This window comes from Aquarana catesbeiana, linkage group LG04 (genome assembly GCF_042186555.1).
Source record: "Aquarana catesbeiana isolate 2022-GZ linkage group LG04, ASM4218655v1, whole genome shotgun sequence".
Classification (NCBI taxonomy): Eukaryota; Metazoa; Chordata; class Amphibia; order Anura; family Ranidae; genus Aquarana; species Aquarana catesbeiana.
In genome coordinates this window covers 623,104,428-623,130,478 of record NC_133327.1, presented here as the reverse complement: position 1 = coordinate 623,130,478, position 26,051 = coordinate 623,104,428, and the positions used below count along the sequence as shown (strand labels likewise).

Below are 26,051 nucleotides of genomic sequence, written 5' to 3'. Positions count from 1 at the left end.
TTTTTTTTATTTTTTATAGTTTGACTATAAGTTTTGTGCCATTACCATCTACTGTCACTATAAAGAAAAATCTGAAATAAATGTATATGTACATGTACATGTATATATTTGCTGTTTGTATCTGTGTAAGGCCATGAAACTATGGTGCGCATTTTGGCCTTTTTTAGCCTACCTAAACACGTTGACACTATCACTAAATAAAAAATCCTTTTTTATTAAATCGTACCTGAAACACCATGAGTGTGATCTTTGGACTTGACAGTGACTTTTGACATTATTGAACCTGACACTAACTTAGATAAAGCTCTGATCTAGACATGTTATCTTTATTTATTTTTATCTTTTTTTTTCTCGCTACACTCTTCTCTTCTGACTAGGAGAAAAAGATTAAATGTATCTTTTCCTCCAGTCAGAAAAGACAAACAGTACAGGGGTGGGTTTTATTGACTAATCAATTTTATAGCCCATCACAGGCTATCACAGCGATCATGTGATCAAGAGCCCGTGCTCCCAGGTCCCGATCAATTAAAGGAGTCCAGGAGCTGTTGGTGGAAGTGTGCTTACAGCACAGAAACCAAACTGAAGCCAAGCGCATATATGCAGTGCCTAGGAGGAAGGCACACCTCTGTGACACCACATATACAGTATGTGTGAGCTCTATGGAGAAACTAATTCAAATTTAAAGGAACTGTCTTAGGCTTCAAAAAAATCTTGCTAAAATGTCCCTACAGGTGAAGAGCTGTTATACTCACCTTCCCAGTGATCTATGTCTCCTACTTCCCCCTCCCTTCTAACACTTCTGTCTCCGTAAGACTCTTTGGCATTCTACAGATACCCCTGTTCCCCACTGTGCATTGAGGTTCCATTCTCTCACCAATACATCTCTACAGCCAAGACAGTGAATATGTTCTTTATGTTAAAAATTGTCTGCACCACCAGTATATGTACAAACAATGTGAAAGCCTTTGCTAAAATTAATGATACATGTAAATAAAGCAGCACAATTACGCATATACAGTACAGAGTGTATGTAAAAGCAGAGTGCAGCCACAATATGCATGAAGTTTCAGCGCCACCAATCTGGCCATATAGCTTCTTTGGAGGCACCATTTTTGCTACAAGGGGTACTTTTGATATTTATAGGGATATGGTATATCACTGATATTAGCACTTTATCATTTTACTGTTAGTTTCCCTGTCTCATTTGCTGGATATCACTCCTTTGTATGTATTAATATCAGTCTTGGATTCTTAATGGATTCAGTGCTCCTGGCTTATTTGGCATACTTGTAAAAATTACTATAAAATTAGCAGGTTAGTGATTGCATAGAAAAGAACTGCGACACCCTTAGCAAGAAGTGGCTTCAAATAGATAAGCTTAGGGGATTGCCAATAAATTGCCAGTGTGAGATGGCCCTGGATGTGATTTATTAGTCAAAATAAACCCCAGCAACAATTTTAAACTGTATCAGAGGGATGCACAAAATAGGCTTTTCTGAAAAATAAAGGTCATGCTTTAAAAATGTGTTTTTAATGCTGTGTACCCATTTAAGAGATATTTTCCCACTTCTTACATATGGCAGACAAAACAGCAAGTGAAATGAATTCTCCCCACTGAGGACACAGGCAGCAATAAAACATTTTCTAGGCTATCAAGGATAGTTAATAACTCTAGGTAGAATTTAGGTGGACTTTTTTGTTGTCTATCTCCCTGTGTGGGAGATTTCGCCTCACTTTCTGTGCAGGTGACACATGGCAGACAGAACAGAGAAACCTCCTGTATAAAAACATGCCTGACAGAAGGTCTAACCCTTTCTTTCTCCATCCAAAGCAAAATCAGTCTGGCTTTATTAGGTTTGTAGCTTGAGGGATGCATGTAACTTTCACACAATACATCATAACAGGTAGTGACCTGGTTGGTGACCTTGAGCGTCTGGCACTGGAGACCCGAGGGAGCACGCTGCACCTGGACATGATCTCTCTGGGCCGTGGTCAGGGGGTGAAGGCAGAAGAGCTGATCAACAAATCCAAGAGGCTGAAAGGACATTGGGTGTTCCTGCAAAACTGCCACCTCGCCGCTTCCTTTATGCCCAGGCTGAGGGAAATTGTGGAGGGGTAAGTTTATCCACTATTACCAATAACACTGTAGTATGGTGTGTGCTTTAAAGAAATGTACTCATATTACTCCTTATCAACTGGACCTTAAATTGGACCAAACTTTACACTTTCACATAAATAAACTCTTGATGTGTCACAACAGAAACAGTATAATTTTTCTGAAAAGCTCCACCATTTATTAGTAAAAATCCATCCTAGTGCTCCTCCGTCAAGTGACTTTGTCTAGCTGAGATGATGTCACCAGTCTGCTGCAGGCAGTAGACAGCATTTCCTCAATCTCCTTTCACCAAATGATGACCCAGGCTGTATACTGTACCTCTAGCAAGTAACAAGGTAAGGGCTAATCTATGTTAGACATTTGTAAACACAAAAAAAAAACTGCACAGGTACCAGGATTTACAGAATTGTGTCATTTCTGAGCCAATATTTCAGTCCAGCATGTAGATGCTAATGATGCTTTAAAATAAGATTACTCTGTCCTTCTGGAGAGAAAAGCAGATAAAGGCATTGTCAGGGGGGAGTACCGTGATCTCTCTAAGAGGTAATAAATACCTAGAATATTACTTGCATAATGCCGCGTACACATGAGCGGACTTTTCGACCGGACTGGTCCGACGGTCTATCCGGCGGACCTTCGGCAGACTTTCCGAACAAACTGACTTGCCTACACACGATCACACCAAAGTCCGACGAATTTGTACGTGATGACGTACGACCGGACTAAAATAAGGAAGTTGATAGCCAGTAGCCAATAGCTGCCCTAGCGTCGGTTTTCGTCCATCGGACTAGCATACAGACGAGCGGACTTTTCGATAGGAACTGGGTCCGGCGGAATTTCGACGTAAAGGTTTGAAATATGTTCCAAATCTAAAGTCCGTCAGATTTTCGCCCAAAAAAGTCCGCTGCAGGTCCGATGTAGCCCACACACGGTCGAATTGTCCGCTGGACTCGGTCTGTCGGACCAGTCCGGTCAAAAAGTCAGCTCGTGTGTACGCGGCATAAGAGGTAATAAATACACTAATATGTTACTCAGCACAAATGCTAATGATGTTAGGTCTGCTTGGAGTCTATAATGGATTGTGTATGACCTATGTACCTTATTTCTTTAAAAAGCACAATGTATGACGAGCTTCACCCAACTGATATGTGGCTGGGTTCTTTACAGATTCGAGCAGCAGAATCAATCTATAGATCCCCAGTTTAGACTGTGGCTGAGCTCCAAATCAGACCGATTGTTTCCAGTGTCCATTCTACAGAAGGGTTTCAAGGTGAGACTGTACTATTCATTAAACAGCTTGATGCCTCAACATCAATACACTCTGTTAGAGCCGGTGTAGAAAGAGCCAGGGAGGAAACTGGAGCACCCACACAAACATGAGAGATCATGAAAATTCTATGTAGATACTGTCCCTGTTGGGAAGTGATTCCATGCACCCTGTGCTTTATCAATAGGGTTTTTTATTAGATTTGTACAAAAATACAAAAAAAAAACTGAGGTACACTTCAACTCAGAGGACAAAACAGCATGTTACAATTCATCCGGCAAGATAACAGTCACATCAGTGCAGTGCAGCCATAATGTGTAGACTTATAAGTAGTCCAGACAGGGTGAGGGGGAATGGGAAGAAAGGGGAGGGAAGGAGGGCTATTTCTTAACAAAGACGTTTACCAAATGTTTCTTCTAGCCAATGATCAATATAGCATTTAACATTATATTTAATAATAAAAAAATTAATAAATAAAATGAAAAAATGTGTGTGTGTGTGTGTATATATACAGTGGCTTGCGAAAGTATTCGGCCCCCTTGAACATTTCAACCTTTTGCCACATTTCAGGCTTCAAACATAAAGATATAACATTTTTATTTTTTGTGAAGAATCACCAACAAGTGGGACACAATTGTGAAGTGGAACGAAATCTTTTGGATTTTTGAAACTTTTTTAACTAATAAAAAAGTGAAAAGTGGGGCGTGCAAAATTATTCGGCCCCCTTGCGTTAATACTTTGTAGAGCCACCTTTTGCTGCGATTACAGCTGCAAGTCGCTTGGGGTATGTCTCTATCAGTTTTGCACATCGAGAGACTGAAATTCTTGCCCATTCTTCCTTGCAAAACAGCTCGAGCTCAGTGAGGTTGGATGGAGAGCATTTGTGAACAGCAGTTTTCAGCTCTTTCCACAGATTCTCGATTGGATTCAGGTCTGGACTTTGACTTGGCCATTCTAACACCTGGATACGTTTATTTGTGAACCATTCCTTTGTAGATTTTGCTGTATGTTTGGGATCATTGTCTTGTTGGAAGATAAATCTCCGTCCCAGTTTCAGGTCTTTTGCAGACTCCAACAGGTTTTCATCCAGAATGGTCCTGTATTTGGCTGCATCCATCTTCCCCTCAATTTTAACCATCTTCCCTGTCCCTGCTGAAGAAAAGCAGGCCCAAACCATGATGCTGCCACCACCATGTTTGACAGTGGGGATGGTTTGTTGAGTGTGATGAGCTGTGTTGCTTTTACGCCAAACATATCGTTTTGCATTGTGGCCAAAAAGTTCGATTTTGGTTTCATCGGACCAGAGCACCTTCTTCCACATGTTTGGTGTGTCTCCCAGGTGGCTTGTGGCAAACTTTAGACGAGACTTTTTATGGATATCTTTGGGAAATGGCTTTCTTCTTGCCACTCTTCCATAAAGGCCAGATTTGTGCAGTGTACGACTGATTGTTGTCCTATGGACAGACTCTCCCACCTCAGCTGTAGTTCTCTGCAGTTCATCCAGAGTGATCATGGGCCTCTTGGCTGCATCTCTGATCAGTCTTCTCCTTGTCTGAGCTGAAAGTTTAGAGGGACAGCCAGGTCTTGGTAGATTTGCAGTGGTCTGATACTCCTTCCATTTCAAAATGATCGCTTGCACAGTGCTCCTTGGGATGTTTAAAGCTTGGGAAATCTTTTTGTATCCAAATCCGGCTTTAAACTTCTCCACAACAGTATTACGGACCTGCCTGGTGTGTTCCTTGGTCTTCATGATGCTCTCTGCGCTTTCAACAGAACCCTAAGACTATCACAGAGCAGGTGCATTTATACAGAGACTTGATTACACACAGGTGGATTCTATTTATCACCATCAGTCATTTAGGACAACATTGGATCATTCAGAGATCCTCACTGAACTTCTGGAGTGAGTTTGCTGCACTGAAAGTAAAGGGGCCGAATAATTTTGCACGCACCACTTTTCAGTTTTTTAATTGCTAAAAAAGTTTAAAATATCCAATAGATTTCGTTCCACTTCACAATTGTGTCCCACTTGTTGGTGATTCTTCACAAATAATTACAATTTTATATCTTTATGTTTGAAGCCTGAAATGTGGCAAAAGGTTGAAAAGTTCAAGGGGGCCGAATACTTTCGCAAGCCACTGTATATATATATATATATATATATATATATATATATATATATACAGTGCTGTGAAAAAGTATTTGCCCCCTTCCTGATTTTTTATTTTTTTGCATATTTCTCAAACTTAAATGATTCAGATCATCAAACTAAAATATATATACAGTGCTGTGAAAAAGTATTTGCCCCTTTCCTGATTTTTTATTTTTTTGCATATTTATCACACTTAAATGATTCAGATCATCAAACTAATTTTAACCACTTGCGGCCCGCCATATAGCAAAATTACCTCAGCAAAGTGGTTGCAATATCCTGACCGGACGTCATATGACGTGGTCAGCATAACAAGAGCTTCGCACCCCCGGGGGCGCGCATCGTGACGATCATTGTTGCAGCATGTCAGTCTGACACACCGCTACTCTGATCTAGGTAAAGAGTCTCTGACGGAGACTCTTTACCACGTGATCAGCCGTGTCCAATCACGGCTGATCACAATGTAAACAGGAAGAGCCGTTTATTGGCTTTTCCTCACTCGCAGCTGCTCCTCTGACGGGGGGGGTCTGTGCTGATTGTTTATCAGTGCAGCCCCCCTCGGATGCCCACCCAGGACCACCAGGGATGCCACCAGGACCACCAGGGATGGCCACCACTGATGACCACCAGTCATGGCATCCCTGGTGGCCATGGGTGGCAATGTGTACCCCCACATGATGCCAATGTGTGCCCACACATGATGCCAATCAATGTCCACCAGCAATACCTGCCAGTGCCTCCTAATCAGTGATGTCATCAGTGCCACCCATCAGTGCCACCTTTTAGTGCCCATCTGTGCCGCCTATGAGTGCCCATCTGTACCACCTATGATTGCCCATCTATGCTGCCTATGAGTGCCCATCACTGCTGCATATCAGTGCCACCTATCAGTGCTGCCTATCAGTGCCCATCAGTGTCACATATCAGTGCCCATCATCAGTGCCACCTCATCCATGCTCATCAGTGCCACCTTATCAGTGCCCATCATCAGTGCCACCTCATCAGGGCCACCTCATCCGTGCTCATCAGTGCCACCTTATCAGTGCCCGGCAATGCAGCCTCATCATTGCCCATCAGTGAAGGAGAAAATGTACTTATTTACAAAACTTTATAACGGAAACGAAGAAAAACATTTTTCTTTTTTTTATTTGTTATTTGTTAGCAAAATATAAAAACCGCAGAGGTGATCAAATACCACCAAAAGAAAGCTCAATTTGTGAGAAGAAAATGATAAAAAATTTTGTTTGAGTACAGCGTAGCATGACCGCGCAATTGTCATTTAAACAGCAACAGTGCTGAAAGCTGAAAATTGGCTTTGGCAGGAAGGGGGGAAAGTGCCCTGTATTGAAGTGGTTAATATTACACAAAGATAACCCGAGTAAATCCAAGATGCAGTTTTTAAATAATTTTTTTGTTTATTAACCGCTTCCTGACCAACCACTGCAGTTATACTGCGGCAGGTTGGTTCCTCTGCGCGAGCCGCCGTAGCTATACGTCGGCTCGCTGGGCGGGATAGCAGGCGCGCGCGCCCGCTGTGCGGCAGGGGTGACGAAGCTCGTGGCTAATGGTTGCGATGACCGCCAGCCGCGAGCGATCGTGACCAGGAGACACAGAACAGGGATGAGTGTGTGTAAACACACACTTCCCTGTTCTGTTCTGACAGGAGTGACAGATCGACGATCCGTCACTTCCTCTAGTCAGTCCCCTCCCCCCTTCAGTTAGAATCACCTCCCAGGGAACACAGTTAACCCCTAGATCGCCCCCTAGTGTTAACCCCTTCACTGCCAGGGACATTTTTACATTACTGTATTAATGCCAATGGTCCCAAAAATGTGTCAAAATTGTCCAATGTGTCCGCGATAATGTCCCAGTCACGATAAAAATCGCAGATCGCTCCCATTACTAGTAAAAAAAATAATAATAAAAATGCTATAAATCTATCCCCTATTTTGTAGACGCTATAACTTTTGCGCAAACCAATCAATATACACTTATTGCGATTTTTTTTACCAAAAATATGTAGAAGAATACATATCGGCCTAAACTGAGAAAAAATTAGCTTTTTTTAAAAAAAATGGGGATATTTATTATAGCAAAAAGTACTAATTAATGCGTTTTTTACAAAATTGACGCTCTTTTTTTGTTTATCGCACAGATAATAAAAACTGCAGAGGTGATCAAATACCACCAAAAGAAAGCTCTATTTGTGGGAAAAAAAAGGACGTCAATTTTGTTTGGGTACAACGTTGCACGACCGCGCAATTGTCAGTTAAAGCGACGCAGTGCCGAATCGCAAAAAGTGCTGTTCAAACCTGCCTCACCCTATGTGAAAAAGTAATTGCCCCCACCCATGCTGAATCATGAATGAACTGTGATTAACCACAATTTTTTGGAAAGCTGAGTTAAATTTCACTTGCCACACCCAGGCCTGATTACTGCCTGACCTGTTAAATCTAGAAATCACATAAGTAGAAGCTGTCTGACGAAGTGAAGCATGCTAACAGATCACAAAAAGCCACACATCATGCTACAATCTAAAAAAATTTCAAGAAAAGATTAGAAACAAAGTAATGTACATGTATCGATCTAGGAAGGGTTTCAAAGCCCCTTTTTAAGGCTTTGGAACTCCAGTGAACCATAAGGAGAGCCATTATCCACAAATGGAGATCATTTGGAACAGTGGTGAACCTTCCCAGGAGTGGCCGGCCTACAAAAATTACTCCAAGAGCATGACGACGACTCATCCAGGAGGTCATAAAACAATCCAGAGCAACATCTAAAGAACTCCAGGCCTGACTCGCCTCAGGTAAGATCAGTGTTCATGATTGAACAATAAGAGACTGGGCAAAAATGGCATCCATGGGAGAGTTCCAAGGCCAAAGCCACTGCTGACCAAAAAGAACACAAAGGCTCATCTCATATTTACCAAAAAACATCTTGATTATCCCCAAGACTTTTAGGCAAATATTCTGTGGACTGATGAGACAAAAATGTAACTTTTTGGAAGGCGTGCGTCCTGTTACATTTGGCATAAAATTAATACAGCATTTCATAACAAGAACATCATACCAACAGTCAGACATGGTGGTGGTAGCGTGATGGTCTGGGGCTGCTTTGCAGCTTCAGGACCTGGACGACTTACCATAATTGATGGAACTATGAATTCTGAGCTCTACCAGAAAATCCGGCCATCAGTTCGTGACCTCAAGCTCAATTGCACTTGGGTTATGCAGCAGGACAATAATCCGAAACACAACATCAAGTCCTCCTACAAATGGTTCAAATAAAGCAAAATTTAGGATTTGGAGTGGCCTAGTGAAAGCCCAGACTTAAATCAAATTGAGATGCTGTATCATGACCTTTTTTTTAAAATTCTTTTTATTAATTTTCAACACAAACAGACATACGTACCCCAGAAGGTAACATGCCTTGCCGGAGTCAGCCACGCAGGGCCTGAAACAGCACTAACATAGTTCAACCTAACACCCACCCTTCCCATCCACCATCCCGACCAGTCACCATACTAAAAAATTCACAGAAATAACAGTGTGCACCTTATGATTGAAACATATCCTTATGATTATATCCCTCTGATATCTAATATCTTATGGCAAAAGAACATCAGACAACAGAGACTTCATCTATTAATCAGGTTGTCAGAATATTATTTTCCCAACTCTATTAGTAGACATTTGTTCTCTTGATTATCCCACTGTAGCCGCAGAATCTAGCCAGGCCTGCCACACCTTATTGAACTTCTTTTCACAACCTCTAGATCTGTAGGTTGCTCTATATAAATGAATGACTGAGTTAACCAGTTTTTTCCAGTAAGACAAGGTGGGAGCAACAGTTTTTTTGCTGTATCATGACCTTACACAGGCCTTTCATCCTTGAAAACCCTCCAATGTGGCTGAATCAAAACAATTCTGCAAAGAAGAGTGGGCCAAAATTGCTCCACAGCAATGTGAAAGACTCATTGCCAGTTATCACAAATGCTTGATTGCAGTTGTTGCCTCCAAGGGTGGCACAGCAAGTTATTAGGTTTAGGGGGCAATTACTTTTTCACATAAAGCCAGGCAGGTTTGGACAGCTTTTTTGCCTTAATAAATCAAACCATCATTTAAAAACTGCATTTTGTATTTACTCGGGTTATCTTTGTGTAATAATAAAATTTGTTTGATGATATGAGTCGTTTAAAGGGGTTGTAAAGGTCCTTTTTTTTTCACCGTAATGCATCCTATGCATTAAGGTGAAAAAACATCTGACGATTACCGGCCCCCCCAGCCCCCCATTTTACTTACCTGAGCCCTGAAAAGTGCCGCGTCGCGAACGCGCTGGATCTTTGCTCGGGGTTCTCGGCTCTTCATTGGATAGATTGATAGCAGCGCAGCCATTGGCTCGCGCTGCTGTCAATCAAATCCAATGGTGCGGGGGGCGGGGCCGAGTCCTGCACTCGGCAGCTATGGACGCCGAATGCAGGACTCGGGAGCGCACCCGCAAGGTAACTCCCTTGGGAGAGCGCTTCCCAGAGGGGGTTATCTGAGACGGGGAGGAGCTAGGAGAGCCACCGGGGGACCCCAGAAAACGCCATATGGGGCCACTCTGTGAAAATTAAGCTGCACAGTGGAGGTAAGTATGACATGTTTGTTATTTTTAAAAAATAAAAATCAAACCTATAGTATCACTTTAAGTGTGACAAATATGCAAAAAAAAAAAAAAATCAGAAAGGGGGCAAATACTTTTTCACAGCATCGTGTGTGTGTGTGTGTGTGTGTATATATATATATATATATATATATATATATATATCACCTAAAATTATAATTTTAAAGAACAGTATATACCATTCCCAATCCTCCAACTGTCAGCTGCATGGCAGAGAGTGTGACGTTCATTCCTGTGAGCTATTGAAATTCAATGGCAATGCATAGTGCTGCCAGTTTAACATGTTTTCAAGAACTGGGGGCTGGAGAGGAGGGGTTCTTGGGTAGACATGTGCAATTAATTTTGTTAGGAATCGAAATTCGGACAAAATGTTCATTATTTGGCGATTCAGATCAATCCGAGTCACAATAGTAACGAATTTCAAACAATTTGAAATAAATGACAACGAAACTAATTATCCAAACTCAAATTTGAAAATGAATTTGAATTCGAAATGGAAACATATTGCAAGGTATAAAAGTGAAATAAGATGATGATTCCTACTTGGCTGCTTTATAGACTAGAATCAAAATAAAACAGAATAGAAAAGAATACAATAGAAAAAATAGAATAGATTTGAACAGAAAAAAAATGGAAAGAATATAGCCGTCTTCTAAAATTCTAATTTTGAATAGAATAGAAAATAAATAATATATCCATCTTCTGAATTTCAAAAAGAATAGAATAGAAAGAATATAGACATCTTTCGAAATGAGAATTTCAAATAGAATAGAATAACATAGAAAGAAGAATAAAGCCACCTTCCGATTTTCAAATTTCGAATAGAATAAAATAGAAAGAATATAGCCGTCTTCTGAAATTCGAATTTTGAAATTCGAATTTGAATTTTGAATAGAATAAAATAGAAAAAATATACTTTAGCTGTCTTCTGAAATTTTAATTTTGAAAAGAATAGAATAAAACAGAATAGAAAATAAAATAATAGAATAGAAAATAAAGGAATAGAATGGAAAATAAAAGAATAATATAGAACAGAATAAAATAGAAGCAAAATTAGAATTCGGTATTTTCAATTTGATTTTGAATACTTTCAATCCATTGGAAAAATCCAGTCAAAAAGAAATAAATGAAACTAAACGAATTTCATTATGAATGCAACTAAACTAAATTAGTAACTTACCAAATCGATCCGAAATTAAACAAAACTATTTTTTTTTTCATTCTGCATACCGTATATCTAGTCTTTGGCATGTGAAGCCTCATTTACACTGGATTTTACTGACAGCTGTGGCAAGAATGCAGAGTAATCCTGTGGCTGGATTCACAGGTAGATGCGAATAGTTGACAGCTGCAGTTCTGTCCACGGGTGTTCAGTTGTAATCACACATGGAGAGATTACCCATGGTTAGGGAAAGATGATAATCCTTGGACGCTAGCTGCTTGCATCCAGGGACTATCATCTGTCCCTAACTGCATGTAATCTCTCCATGTGCAATAAAATTGCCGCTGTCACCCTGTCATGGTTTTAAAAAAGGCTGAGCAGCCGCCATTATCCACATGCACCTGTAAATCCAGCTGCAGGAATACTCTGTATTCTTCTCATAGCTGTAGAGTAAAATCTCATGTCAGTGAGGAGAAAGGTGAACATGCAAAAGTTAAATAAAATGATGATCGCCTTTTATAGCCCAAAAAGCAGACAAGTGATACAGGTATCTACAAAGCTACAGGAGTGAACAGTGGCGTCACCTTGCTGGCTATGCAGTGAGGCAGGAGAATCAGTAATACAAGACTGGTAGTACAGATTTACTATACAACTATTCTGACAGATTAAATAGTTCCCATATATTTATTTCAACTGCATGTTTAGCTGTTCCTAGGGTTTTACTTTAATGTTTCTTCTGTTTTCTGGTAGATGGCTGTAGAGCCCCCTATGGGTTTGAAGGGGAAATTGCTGCAGACGTTCGACAATAATGGAACTGGACTGATAACAGAGAAGACGTTTGAGAAGGAGAACCATGGACAGCCCTGGAAAAAGCTGCTCTTCAGTCTATGCCTCTTCCACTCTGTGCTAAATGAGAGGCGAAAATACGGGGCACTGGGCTGGAATATTCCCTACGAGTTTACTTCTTCTGACCTGGAGGTCTGTACTCGCTCCTTTTTGTATACACATAACTTAGAGTCCCCTAAGCTGCATGTGTTGCCCATATCACCCAATCAGACATTGCTTGGGGGTCACATATTTGTTTTCCATTAAAGTTATCATGTCAGTACAGTGCAAAAATCAAATAAAAGGCACCCTATAAAAAACATATTGCATATTCACCTTTCTGGTGGACAGCAAATGAAGTCTTCACTGTCTGGAGCAGCTGCTGTTCGATACATTTGCCCCCATTGGATGCTGTGGTTCCTCCCACCACCCCATATAAGGTATGCTTGGGTGGGATCCCTAAAAAAAACACCTTTTAACTTACTTGAGTCACCATCTTGTTTCCCACTGTGAAGCCTCTTCCGGGGGTGGGGGAGGCTGGTGATCAGCACTTTGGCCAACATTCAACTGGTCTTGTTGCCGCCCCTCCATGACCCTTATTATGCCACTGCAGTGTTCTGGACTGCACTACTAAACAGCCAATGAGAAATGTTCTCCTCATCCAGACAGCAATGTGGGCACCTGATGTAGAACCCCCCACTTTTCATTGAGGAAGAGAGATTGATTAGGAAGAGGGGGCGGGGGTTAAAAGGTAGTGGGGTGAGTGGTTCCTAAAGATCAAATAAATATTTAAATATAAAGTGTCACGATCACAGTTGGATTTACTCCTGCAGCATGTCTCCACCCCCTGTGATATCAGCAGTGTGATCTTATTTGATTGGAGAGACAATGGAGAGCTCATGCAGCATGACAACTTCTGATGACCTAGGAGGTGCCTTATGGTGGGAAAAATCTGCCATGACTCTTCAGTAAGACAAAGCTACAAAATGAATTTGCCATAAATGTTTCAATATAGAGTATCATAAAACAAATGAATATTAAATGGCTTCAGCTAGCTCTCCACCCATAAGGAAAGCCCCTCTAACATGTTTCACCCGTATAGGGATTAATTACTATGATTAACCCTTATACGGGTGCAACATGTTAGATGGGCTTTCTTTATGGGTGGAGAGCCAGCTGAAGCCATTTTTTTTATGGTCATTTGTTTTGTGCTTCACTATATTGATGTGTGGTCCTGGGAAAAATTGGACTTGACATGCTCTTATCAGTGACCCAGCACCCTGGAGCGGTGCTTGAATTGGCTGCTGTACCTGACAGGAGCATGTGAGTGGTGCAGCGTTTTATTCATTGATGATGTCACACAGGAGTAGGCCAGGATGGATGATATAAATACCAGGGACTCTGGGGGTAACACCGCTATTGCAGCTTTTGTTAACCACTTGACCTCTGGAAGATTTACCCCCTTCATTAAAAGGCCATTTTGTGCAATACAGCACTACGTTATTTTAACTGACAATTGCGCGGTCGTGCGACGCTGTACCCAAATAAAATGTATGTCCTTTTTTTCCCACAAATAGAGCTTTCTTTTGGTGGAATTTGATAACCTCTGTGTTTTTTATTCTTTGCACTATAAACAAAAAAAGACCAACAATTTAGAAAAACAATAATTTTTACTTTCTGTTATAATACATAACAAATTAAAAAAATGTAAAAAATCAAATTTCTTCATCAATTTAGACCAATAAGTATTCTGATATATATTTTTGATCCAAAAAATCCCAATAAGCTTATATTGATTGGTTTGAGAAAACGTTATAGCATCTACGGGATAGTTTTATTTATTTATTCTTACTAGTAAGGGTGGCGATCAGCTTATAGCGGGACTGCAATATTGCGGCAGACAAATCGGACACTAAGTGACACTTTTGACACTTTTTGAGGACCAGTGACACTAATACAGTGATCACTGCTAAAAAAATATGCACTGTCACTGTACTAATGACACTGGCTAGGAAGGGGTTAACATCAGGGGCCATCAAAGGGTTAACTGTGTGCCTAGCCTGTCCTTTCTCACTGTGTGGGAGGTGCTTTGACTAGGGGAAGGCATTGATTCATGTTGCTGCTTTGCAGGAACACAGGATCAATACCTTCCCTATTGACAAAATGGCAATCTGCCTGGTTTACATAGGCAGATCACTGTTCTGCCTGTGTACTGTATAATCGGTGGGTACCGGCGGACATGGAGTCCACGGTACCGGCCGCTGGGTTCCTGCTGTGTGTGTGATTACAGCATGATCGGGTCGCCGGTGGTGCACACGCACTCTAGACCCGGAAGTGTCAGATCACGTACTAGGTACATGATCTGGCACAGAGTGGACGCCCTGCTGCAGTATATGTACAGTGGGCGGTCCGCAAGTGGTTAAAGAACTGAAGACAAAAAATGTTTTTGTTTTTTTTTTCATTGTGGGTTATAACCCGTCAGGTTTTTTTTTTTTTTTTGCATCTTATGCAAGATTTCCATTCAATTCCTCTCCCATAGCCAAAGCAGAAAGTGGGAGGAAATCCCTGCAAAGTGAGGAAACCCTTCGTTGTCACCAGGGTTACCAGAGCTAGTGTCCCCATTGGAAGATTTCCCCTCTATTACTGTTCTGGAGATGACCCAAAATGTGTGATTTTCTTTCATCTCTGATGATAATTGTAAATATGATAAATAGAGAGGGTGAATCTCCCTAACGGTGGCACAGGCAGCATTAAAAACCAGACAGGGGTTCTATGCCCCCCCTATCCAAAACAAAACTTAAAAAAAGAAATTTCCTTTTGATAAATTTCAGAATAACCAACAACATGGACATCCTGTTAATATAAAGCTATGTTTTGTGTAATATAACACAGACTTTGTTTGCAGGTCTCTATACAGATGCTGGGGATGCTCACTGAGGGTCGCAGTGAGATTCCCTGGAAGGCTCTCCATTATCTGACTGGAGAGGTAGTGTATGGAGGGCGTGTTACAGATCTTTGGGACCGCCGGTGCCTCCTCAGCATCCTGGACACCTTCTGCAATCCAGCCGTGTTACATGATAGTTATTCCTTCTCCGAGGACAAGGTAATCGCACAGTTCACAAAAGGCTGCATGGAATAGTTTCTTAGGTTCTCATTCATCCAGATAATGGTAGAGCCAATAATAGTTTGGTTCCAAAAATGTATAAAAAAAATATATATACACACAAAATCAGTGTGAAGCTCAGCGCTAAAAACCTAAGAACAGCAGAGTAGTGTGTAAAAGCCCGTATTGTTAATTAATTGTAAAAAAGTCAATCCAGGAGATGAATATGAGTCAATCCTAATGAAAGTCTAAGGGGAGCCAGAGACTGTGAAAACAAGAGGGCAGGGAAAAAGGAAAAAGAAGCGCCAAGCCCCTGCTAGTGCAGCATTGTTTTATTACAAAGTTGCAAAATTTAAAACAAAGTAAAATGCACTCACATAGTGCTGGATGGGTGAAGGCATGTCAGGGGCAGCGATAGAAGAAACTGCAGAGGAATCCTAGGATGTCAGCCACGAGCAACGGGTGTCACCGGGAGTCAAAGCCTCGAGGAAATTCAGGAAAATGCCGGCAGGGTCTCTCGGCGTGGAGGTGTTCCGGAGTTGTCAAACTGGGTACCGCCTACCACTGTGTTTGGCCAATCAGAACGCGTTTTAGAGGCCAGGCCATGCCTCCTTCATCAGAGCTGATGAAGGAGGCGTGGCCTTGCCTCTGAAATGCTGACATCCTAGGATTCCTTGGTGGTTTCTTCTATTGCTGCCCCTGACATGCCTTCACCCATCCAGCACTATGTGAGTGCATTTTACATTGTTTTAAATTTTGCAACTTTGTAATAAAACAAAGCTGCACTAGGTGTGGCTTGGCACTTCTCTTTCCTTTTTGCCCTCTGCTCAGCCAGTCTTATGATCCAAAGTGCAGCGCTAAGAGTTAATAAAAAGTTGCAATGTTGATTAAATATGACATCTCAATAAAAACAGTCCAATAGGTGTAGGTCCACACAAAGGAAAGTGCTGGGGAGAATCCATCACCAAGAAGGAAAGGTTCACACTGACTCTTACCCCAATGAGTGGACTACTTAATCAAAAGCAGTCAAACACGCTTGAAAATCCTCCACTTAGATTTCACCATACACATGGGGAGATACAGTTGTATGCAAAAGTTTTGAAACCCCTGACAATTTCCATGATTGTCATTTATAAATATTTGGGTGTTTGAACCAGCAATTTCATTTTGACCTATCAAATAACTGAAGGACACAGTAATATTTCAGTAGTGAAATGAGGTTTATTGGATTAACAGAAAATGCGCAATATGCATCAAAACGAAATTAGACAGGTGCATAAATTTGAGCACCCCAACAGAAAAGTAACATCAATATTTAGTAGAGACTCCTTTAGCCGAAATAACAGCCTCTAGACAGCCCACTTCAGATCACCCCACAGATGTTCAATGATATTCAGGTCTGGGGACTGGGATGGCCATTCCAGAACATTGTACTTGTTCCTCTGCATAAATGCCCAAGTAGATTTTGAGCAGTGTTTTGGGTCGTTGTCTTGTTGAAATATCCAGCCCCGGCGTAACTTCAACTTTGTGACTGATTCCTCAACATTATTCTCAAGAATCTGCTGATATTGAGTGGAATCCATGCGACCCTCAACTTTAACCAGATTCCCCGTACTGGCACTGGCCACACAGCCCCATAGCATGATGGAACCTCCACCAAATTTTACTGTGGGTAGCAAGTGTTTTTCTTGGAATGCTGTGTTCTTTTGCCACCATGCATAAGGCCCCTTGTTATGACCAAATAACTCAATATTTGTTTCATTAGTCCACAGCACCTTATTCTAAAATGAAGCTGACTTATTCAAATGTGCGTTTGCATACCTCAAGCGACTCAGTTTGTGGTGTGTGTGCAGAAAAGTCTTCTTTCGCATCACTTTCTCCCATACAGCTTCTCCCTGTGCAAAGTGCGCTGAATTGTTAAAGGATGCACAGTGACACCATCTGCAGCAAGTTGATGTTGTAGGTCTTTGGAGGTGGTCCGTGGGCTGTTTTTGACCGTTCTCACCATCCTTCGCCTTTGCCTCTCCAATATTTTATGTGGCCTGCCACTTCTGGCCTTAACAAGAACTGTGCCTGTGGTCTTCCATTTCCTCACTATGTTCCTCACAGTGGACACTGACAGCTTATATCTCCGCGATAACTTTTTGTAGCCTTCCCCTAAACCATAATGTAGAACAATCTTTGTTTTCAGGTCATTTGAGAGTTGTTTTGAGGCCCCCATGTTGCCACTCTTTAGAGGAGAGTCAAAGAGAACAACAACTTGCAATTGGCCACCTTAAATACCTTTTCTCATGATTGGATGTACCTGTCTATGAAATTCAAGGCTTAATGAGCTCACCAAACCAATTGTGTGTTCCAATTAATCAGTGCTAAGTAGTTATAGGTATTCAAATCAACAAAATGACAAGGGTGCCCAAATTTATGCACTTATCTAATTTTGTTTTGATGCATATTGCGCATTTTCTGTTAATCCAATAAACCTCATTTCACTACTGAAATATTACTGTGTCCTTCAGTTATTTGATAGATCAAAATGTAATTGCTGATCCAAACACCCAAATATTTATAAATGACAATCATGGAAATTGTCAGGGGTGCCTAAACATTTGCATACAACTGTAGATTGAATGAACACCAATAGGATCCCCCTTCGACAGACTTTCATCACATCAGGACCTCATGTAAATAGGTATAAAGGGTTACGTGGCGTTGCCAAGCTCGACAGCCAGCCATCACACTGGATGGAAACATTGATCGTTTTTATTAGATTGAAATTCGCTTTAGACTGCATTGTTTGTGAGTATTCTGGCCTTTGCTGTACTCTTAATAAATGTACTTGTCAGTAATACTGTGCAATGAAGTTTTTTATACCTATTTACATTTATTGAGATGTCATATTTTCTCAACATTGGGACTTTTTATTAATTCTTAGTGCTGCACTTTGTGATTTATGTTATTTTGTCCTTTTTCCAGGAGATTTGTGTCAGCAGCTGTGTTGCTATTATTAACACTATTATTCATTAGCATGGATAATTTTGTTGTTTATTTCTAGTCTTATGATCCAGGCACTCCTGATGAGCATCATAGAACTCCCTGTCTGATGATTGGACAGTGAAGAAGCAGCAGCATGCTAATAAATCATCACTTCTCAGTCCCGTCAGCTTGATTCCTATTTATTTATAAAGCTGTGCACTTAATGTCTAAAATAGGAATAATTGTGGAGGAAAAGAGATTTTGGGTCTTAGAAACAGACAAGAGTTTGTACTGTGCAGTAAAGAACCTGTGTTCTTGAAGAAAATATAAATAACCCTATAGTATATAAAATATATCATCGACACATAAATAGTAGCATGGAAATACTGTGCATAAGAAATGTAAGCGTAAAGAAAAAGCAGGATGAATGTATGCTGACATTCTCAGGACAAGACATTGCTAAGAGGGAGTTGCCTGCAATAAACAAAGAATAATTTTCTTAGTAACACCGAGATCACACTCACTGTGAAGTAGAGATAAAGACTGACAGATTTGCGCTTGTCTCAGCTCAGGTCTTTTATACTGCATGCTGTGAACCATGGTGATGTAATCCCTCTATCAGTGAAGTGAATCATTGTTCTCTGTTTAGACTCTATTCCTTGTCTGCCGCCACATAATACCAGTAGGGGATGTAGCTCAGTGGTAGAGCGCATGCTTTGCATGTATGAGGCCCCGGGTTCAATCCCCGGCATCTCCACTTTATTGTTTGTCAAAACCTTTTTGTTTCTTGTAACCATTCTATGAAACTTTAAATTCAAGGTACTGAATGTAGGCTTTCTTACCGATATTTTAATGTACAAAAATACTTCTTTGCATTGTTAATTATATTAACAGATTTCTTGATTTTTTGCAGATTGTAAATTTCAGTCTAGATGATAATCAAATGTGTGACCCATATTCTGTATTTTAAATACATATTTAAACAAAAAAAAATAAAAAATAAAAGTATAAAATAGTATACTGTATATTGGCATTGTATTGTAACTACTGTTGATGATCAGCTAATTTTAAACATTGTTGATAATTTATTATTATTATTATTATTATTATTATTTTGATGAGCAAGATATTTCTATGTCCAGCATATTCAAAATAAATGTTATTTTTTAGTTAATTTATTATTATTATTATTATTGTTATTATTATTAACTAAATAATAACATTTATTTTGAATATGCTGGACATAGAAATGCTTTGCTCATCAAAATAATAATAATAATAATAATAAATTAAACTGATTGGTCTATTGTTCCCAAGAGCTCATGCGCGGCTCTTGCAAATCAATAAAAGTGGCGCTACAGGCCAGTGTTTAAACTGCCAAGTGTGCAAAACAGTTCTATAAACTAAAGTGATCTAGTGCTGTAAATGCTACATAAACAATACAAAATTATTACATAAATGTGCAAATGAAATCGTGACAGTGTCTCTGAAAGTATACCATACACGAAGCAATATTAAATCGTGCACTGATATCAATAATAGAATATGAGTAGTTTAGTCCATAAAAAATCCATAGACAGGACACCGTGCAGGAAATGTGCAGTCTCTGGAAACAGTCCACCAATTCACTCAGTGATAGTGATTCCTCTCCCTTTGAACTCAACACTCACCAGCTCAATATGCCTCACACTCTCGTGTTTTGGCAATAAGGCATAAGTATAGTTGGTCAATAGAAGACGGAAGATCCAGATTCCTTGATAAATCGAAGTGTCACCTCAATGTATAAAAGAACTCAAAATAGTGTGATACCGTAAAACATGTAAAATTTATTTAATTAAAACCTTCAATCATTGCACTCACAAGAAAACTTCTTGAAAAAAGCCAAACTGACACTGCAAATCAAATCCAAACACAATCCTCCTCTGTGAAACGCCCAGCACCACTATGGAAATGACGGTCACGGCGGACCTCAAGGGACAGCGTTAGATCGATTCTCACCCCACTTCTCTGACACGCTGCTGGTGTAGATATCCTGCTGTTAGGCAAGCCCAGGGGGCAGCTCCTCTGTCACCCTCGAACTCTCTCGCCGGTGTACGGAGGTGCACAACCACGTCCCGTCCGTCACTGATTGTTACTGGTAGATGCCGTACAGCCACGCCCCGACATGTTTCGTCATACCTGACTTCCTCATGGAATCCCATGAGGAAGTCAGGTATGACGAAACATGTCGGGGCGTGGCTGTACGGCATCTACCAGTAACAATCAGTGACGGACGGGACGTGGTTGTGCACCTCCGTACACCGGCGAGAGAGTTCGAGGGTGACAGAGGAGCTGCCCCCTGGGCTTGAATAACAGCAGGATATCTACACCAGCAGCGTGTCAGAGAAGTGGGGTGAGAATCGATCTAACGCTGTCCCTTGAGGTCCGCCGTGACCGTCATTTCCATAGTGGTGCTGGGCGTTTCACAGAGGAGGATTGTGTTTGGATTTGATTTGCAGTGTCAGTTTGGCTTTTTTCAAGAAGTTTTCTTGTGAGTGCAATGATTGAAGGTTTTAATTAAATAAATTTTACATGTTTTACGGTATCACACTATTTTGAGTTCTTTTATACATTGAGGTGACACTTCGATTTATCAAGGAATCTGGATCTTCCGTCTTCTATTGACCAACTATACTTATGCCTTATTGCCAAAACACGAGAGTGTGAGGCATATTGAGCTGGTGAGTGTTGAGTTCAAAGGGAGAGGAATCACTATCACTGAGTGAATTGGTGGACTGTTTCCAGAGACTGCACATTTCCTGCACGGTGTCCTGTCTATGGATTTTTTATGGACTAAACTACTCATATTCTATTATTGATATCAGTGCACGATTTAATATTGCTTCGTGTATGGTATACTTTCAGAGACACTGTCACGATTTCATTTGCACATTTATGTAATAATTTTGTATTGTTTATGTAGCATTTACAGCACTAGATCACTTTAGTTTATAGAACTGTTTTGCACACTTGGCAGTTTAAACACTGGCCTGTAGCGCCACTTTTATTGATTTGCAAGAGCCGCGCATGAGCTCTTGGGAACAATAGACCAATCAGTTTAGTTTTATTTTATTTTAAGTGGCAGCTTAGCATAATACGTTTATTTATACTTGTTGTCTAGGGGGGTAACACCCCTGCACCTGGCATTTGAGCGCAGTGGTGGAGACTCGGGAAGGGCGGTATATCTTGAGTTTTCTCATTTGTCACAATAATAATAAATTATTTAAATAATATTTATTGTGAATATGCTGGACATAGAAATGACATGCTCGTCAAAATAATAATAATCAGAATAATAACAATAATAATAATAAATACCATTTATTGTGAATATGCTGGACATAGACATCCCATGCTCATCAATATAATAATAATAATAATAATAATAAATAAAGTAAAAATTAATTATTTATTGTGAATATTCTGGACATAGAAATGCCATGCTCGTCAAAATAATAATAAGAATTATAACAATAAATAACATTTATTGTGAATATGCTGGACATAGACATGCCATGCTCATCAAAATAATAATATAATAATAATAATAAATTAATTCAGTAATATTTATTGTGAATATGCTGGACATAGAAATGCCATGCTCGGCAAAACAGTAATAATCATAATAATACAAATAATAAATAACATTTATTGTGAATATGCTGGACATAGACATGCCATGCTCATCAAAATAATAATAAAATAACAACAACATAATAAATCAATGTAATCTTTATGGTCCATTTAAGGCCATAATGTGCATACTGTAGATATGAAACCCTAATTGAAAGACATTTAGATTAATAAAGCACTATGTCATAAATAATTGCAATTTTTAGTAAAAATACTTGTTTTCGCCTTTATTCTTCCTTTGTTGCATCATAGTGCTGCTGATCTCTTGTAGCCTCATTACAGAGACCTTCTGTCTACATGCACTCCAGTGGTGGTTCAATGGCATTTCTCATTGAAGGTTTCCAGATAGTGAACTTGCCATGCCTGTGTATTGTATTGAAATGGCCACTTGTAGCATTGAAAGCCCATATGACAGGGTAACAATACAGGAGCATGATTAGGAGACAGGGACAGAGCATTACTCTTTAACAGGAAGTACCTAAACAAGGAACTTCATAGCAGGATCAATGGGGATTATGGACTTTTGAAGTTATATTACATGTTAAAGCTTATACAAGATTTTAGTGATTGGGTTTATGTATACTGTACTTTAACAGATGTGTCTGTTTCCAGGTATACCAGACCATAGCGGATAATGCCACTCTATGGGAGTGCCGAAATTATATCAGCTCTCTCCCGGACACAGACACCCCTCAGATCTTCGGGATGCACCCCGACGCAGACAGAGCGTTCCTCACTTCTCAGGCACAGCTCTTCACAGACACCATTGTCAGTATGCAGCCGAGAATCAGCGCAGAATATATAACAGTCAGGTTCGTATTCACTAAAGGCTGACTAGTATAATACAGGAAACTATTCTATAAATGGGAAAGTTCTTTGTCGTCTATGGCAAGACAGCAATAAAAACAATTTAGTAAAGTAGAGAGGGATCATACTGCAGTAAGTCCCCACGATGAAAGAAACAGCACTGACATCATCCAAGTAATTGCTCTGGTTAAGGAGGAGGGTAAGGAATATCTGCGTTCTGGACATTTGACCCTGATTGCATAGGGCCCTAAATACAAATACCACTTGGTACAGTCCCTTCCAGCCACGGCATATTTTAGCCTGCCATAGACTTTGACTAGCTACAGGCACCTGTACCTCCTGGGTGGATTAAAATGTCAGGATTGGACTCACATGGGCTAAACAATGAGTCTTACATGATCTAGGAATGGGGGAGAGTCTGACGAGTCACAGGATTCTCTGCAGTATTCACAGATTATGTTACATGCGGTAACTTGCTCCCCTTCTTATCCAAACTCCTCGAACGTCTGGTCTACAACTGACTGAGCGTCCACCTCGCTGATAATGGCCTTCTTGATCCCCTTCAGTCTGGATTTCGTCCTCAACACTCCACAGAAACTGCTCTCCTAAAACTAACAAACGATCTACTAACGGCCAAAACCAATCGACACTATTCTGTACTCCTACTCCTGGACCCCTCTGCTGCCTTTGATACGGTTGACCACCCCCTCCTCCTCAAAAAACTACACGCCTTTGGTCTCCGTGACTGTACACTTCACTGGTTCTCTTCCTACTTATCCAACCGCATCTTTAGTGTTTCTTATAACTCTACTTCCTCCTCTCCTCTTCCTTTCTCTGTTGGGGTCCCTCAGGGTTCCGTTCTTGGACCTCTACTATTTTCAATCTACACCGCCTGCCTGGGTCAACTGATAGCCTCCCATGGCTTCCAATACCATCTCTACGTTGACGACACCCAAATCTATTTCTCTACCCCTCAGATCACTCCCTCTGTCTCCTCACGTATCACTAATTTACTCTCAGATATATCAGTCTGGATGTCACACCACTTCCTCAAACTCAATCTAGCCAAAACCGAACTTATAATTTTTCCTCCCCCCATATGCCTCTTCCCCTGATCTCTCTGTCAAAATCGATGGCACAAATATAAGCCCATCCCCACATGCCAAGGTTCTAGGTGTAGTCCTAGACTCTGAACTCTCCTTCAAGCAACACATCCAATCACTGTCCAAATCCTGCCGCCTCAACCTCCGCAACATCTCCAAAATACGCCCCTTTCTAACCAATGACACAACAAAGCTCTTAATTCACTTGCTGGTCATCTCTCGCCTCGACTACTGCAACTCACTTCTCATTGGCTTACCTCTATATAGTCTATCATCTCTTCAATCCATTATGAATACCGCTGCCAGACTCATCCACCTTACCAATCGCTCTGCGTCTGCCACTCCTCTCTGTCAATCCCTCCACTGGCTTCCGCTCAGCCAAAGAATTAAATTCAAAATTCTAACAACTACGTACAAGGTCATCCACAATTTTGCCCCAGCTACATCACTAGCTTAGTCTCTAAATACCAACCTACTCGCTCTCTTCGTTCCTCTAAAGACCTCCTGCTCTCTAGCTCCCTTGTCACCTCCTCCTATGCTCGCCTCCAGGCCTTTTCCAAAGCCTCTCCAATCCTATGGAATGCCCTACCCCAATCTGTCCGCTTATCTCCTACTTTATTAGCTTTCGGACGATCCCTGAAAACCCTTCTCTTGAGAGAAGCCTATCCTACCCACACCTAACAACTGTATTTTCATTTTTTTCATCAGCTCATCCCCCACAGTTATTACCTTTTTGTTTCCACTTGACCCTCCCTTCTAGATTGTAAGCTCTAACGAGCAGGGCCCTCTGATCCCTCCTGTATTGAATTGTATTGTAAGGCCTCTTTCACACGAGGGATCCGTATGTCCATTTTTCATCCTTCCATTTTCGGATGAAAAACGGACATACATGTATCCCTATGGAGCGTCGGATGTCAGCGGTGACATGTCTGCTGACATCCGACCCGCTCCAATCCGTAAAGTGTAACGGAGGAAAACCCTACTTTTCCATCCGTTTTAGGATCGGATGACGACGGACACTACGGTCCGTCATCATCCGATCCCCCATAGGGGAGAGCAGCGCTCTGACAGGTCCGTCGCTGCACAGTGTGCAGCGATGGACCTGTTATCTTCCTGCTCATCCCCGCTGAGCAAGCGGGTGTTCACGGGGCGGATCATCACTGATCCGCCCCGTGAGAAAGAGCCCTAAGTGTACTGTCTGCCCTCATGTTGTAAAGCGCTGCGCAAACTTTTGGTGCTATATAAATCCTGTATAATAATAATCTAAGAAGGTTTCTAAATGGAGGAGCGAGGAGGGGGCGGGTCCTCTTTAGAAGCTATTTTCACCCTCCTTTCATGCTAGAAGTTAAGAGAATGGGGCACCCCTGTAGTGAAGTTTTCCCCACAATTCAGTTTCCTTCACAGTGTGGGATTAACTTCATTGCGGTTCATAAACTATAGAGCAAAAAAAAAAAAAAAGCTAAAAAGCTGAATATATATAAATTATACAATAGCCACAAAGAATACACATCCATTTTATGTGCTCCAAATGCCATTACAGACCCAGTTATTACCTTGTAAACGTAACACTTTAACAGTGACTTCATCACTGTGCTGTACATGGTCTGTGCAGAGAGCATGGCTGTGGGAGGGGCACAGAAGGCTCCTCCCACTACAGGCTGCCTGCAGAGGACTACAGGAGGGGGCGGAGACAAGACCAGTCACCCTGCACAAAGAGAGAAAGAGAGCAGCAGTGACCGGTCTTTATTACAGAAAGCTCCTGCACAGAGGGTTAAGTTTCACACTGGATTACTGCACAGATCTGGAAGAAATACACAAATCACTCCGAGATTCAAGAAAGAATACATACAGCATCTCACGAAAGTGAGTACACCCCTCACATTTTTGTAAATACTTTATTATATCTTTTCATGTGACAACACCGAAGAAATGTCACTGTGCTACAATGTAAAGTAGTGAGTGTACAGCTTGTATAACAGTGTAAATTTGCTGTCCCCTCAAAATAATGCAACACACAGCCATTAATGTCTAAACCGCTGGCAACAAAATTGAGTACACCCCTAAGTGAAAATGTCCAAATTGAGCCCAATTAGCCATTTTCCCTCCCCAGTGTCACGTGACTCGTTAGTGTTACAAGGTCTCAGGTGTGAATGGGGAGCAGGTGTGTTAAATTTGGTGTTATTGCTCTCACTCTCTCATACTGGTC

The 26,051-nt window shown here is 40.9% G+C and overlaps 1 protein-coding gene and 1 non-coding gene across 2 annotated transcripts in view; both read left to right on the top strand.

Annotated features, from left to right (window-relative positions):
* Nucleotides 1-26,051, top strand: part of DNAH14 (dynein axonemal heavy chain 14) — a 415,539-nt gene that overhangs the window by 366,712 nt on the left and 22,776 nt on the right. Inside the window, 5 exon segments of the mRNA XM_073628322.1 lie at nt 1,905-2,115; nt 3,284-3,386; nt 12,113-12,340; nt 15,093-15,290; nt 22,548-22,747. Of these exon segments, the coding sequence (XP_073484423.1) occupies nt 1,905-2,115; nt 3,284-3,386; nt 12,113-12,340; nt 15,093-15,290; nt 22,548-22,747 (940 nt within the window).
* TRNAA-UGC (transfer RNA alanine (anticodon UGC)) lies at nt 18,949-19,020 on the top strand. Its single transcript has one exon. It is a non-coding gene; the product is annotated as a tRNA-Ala (tRNA).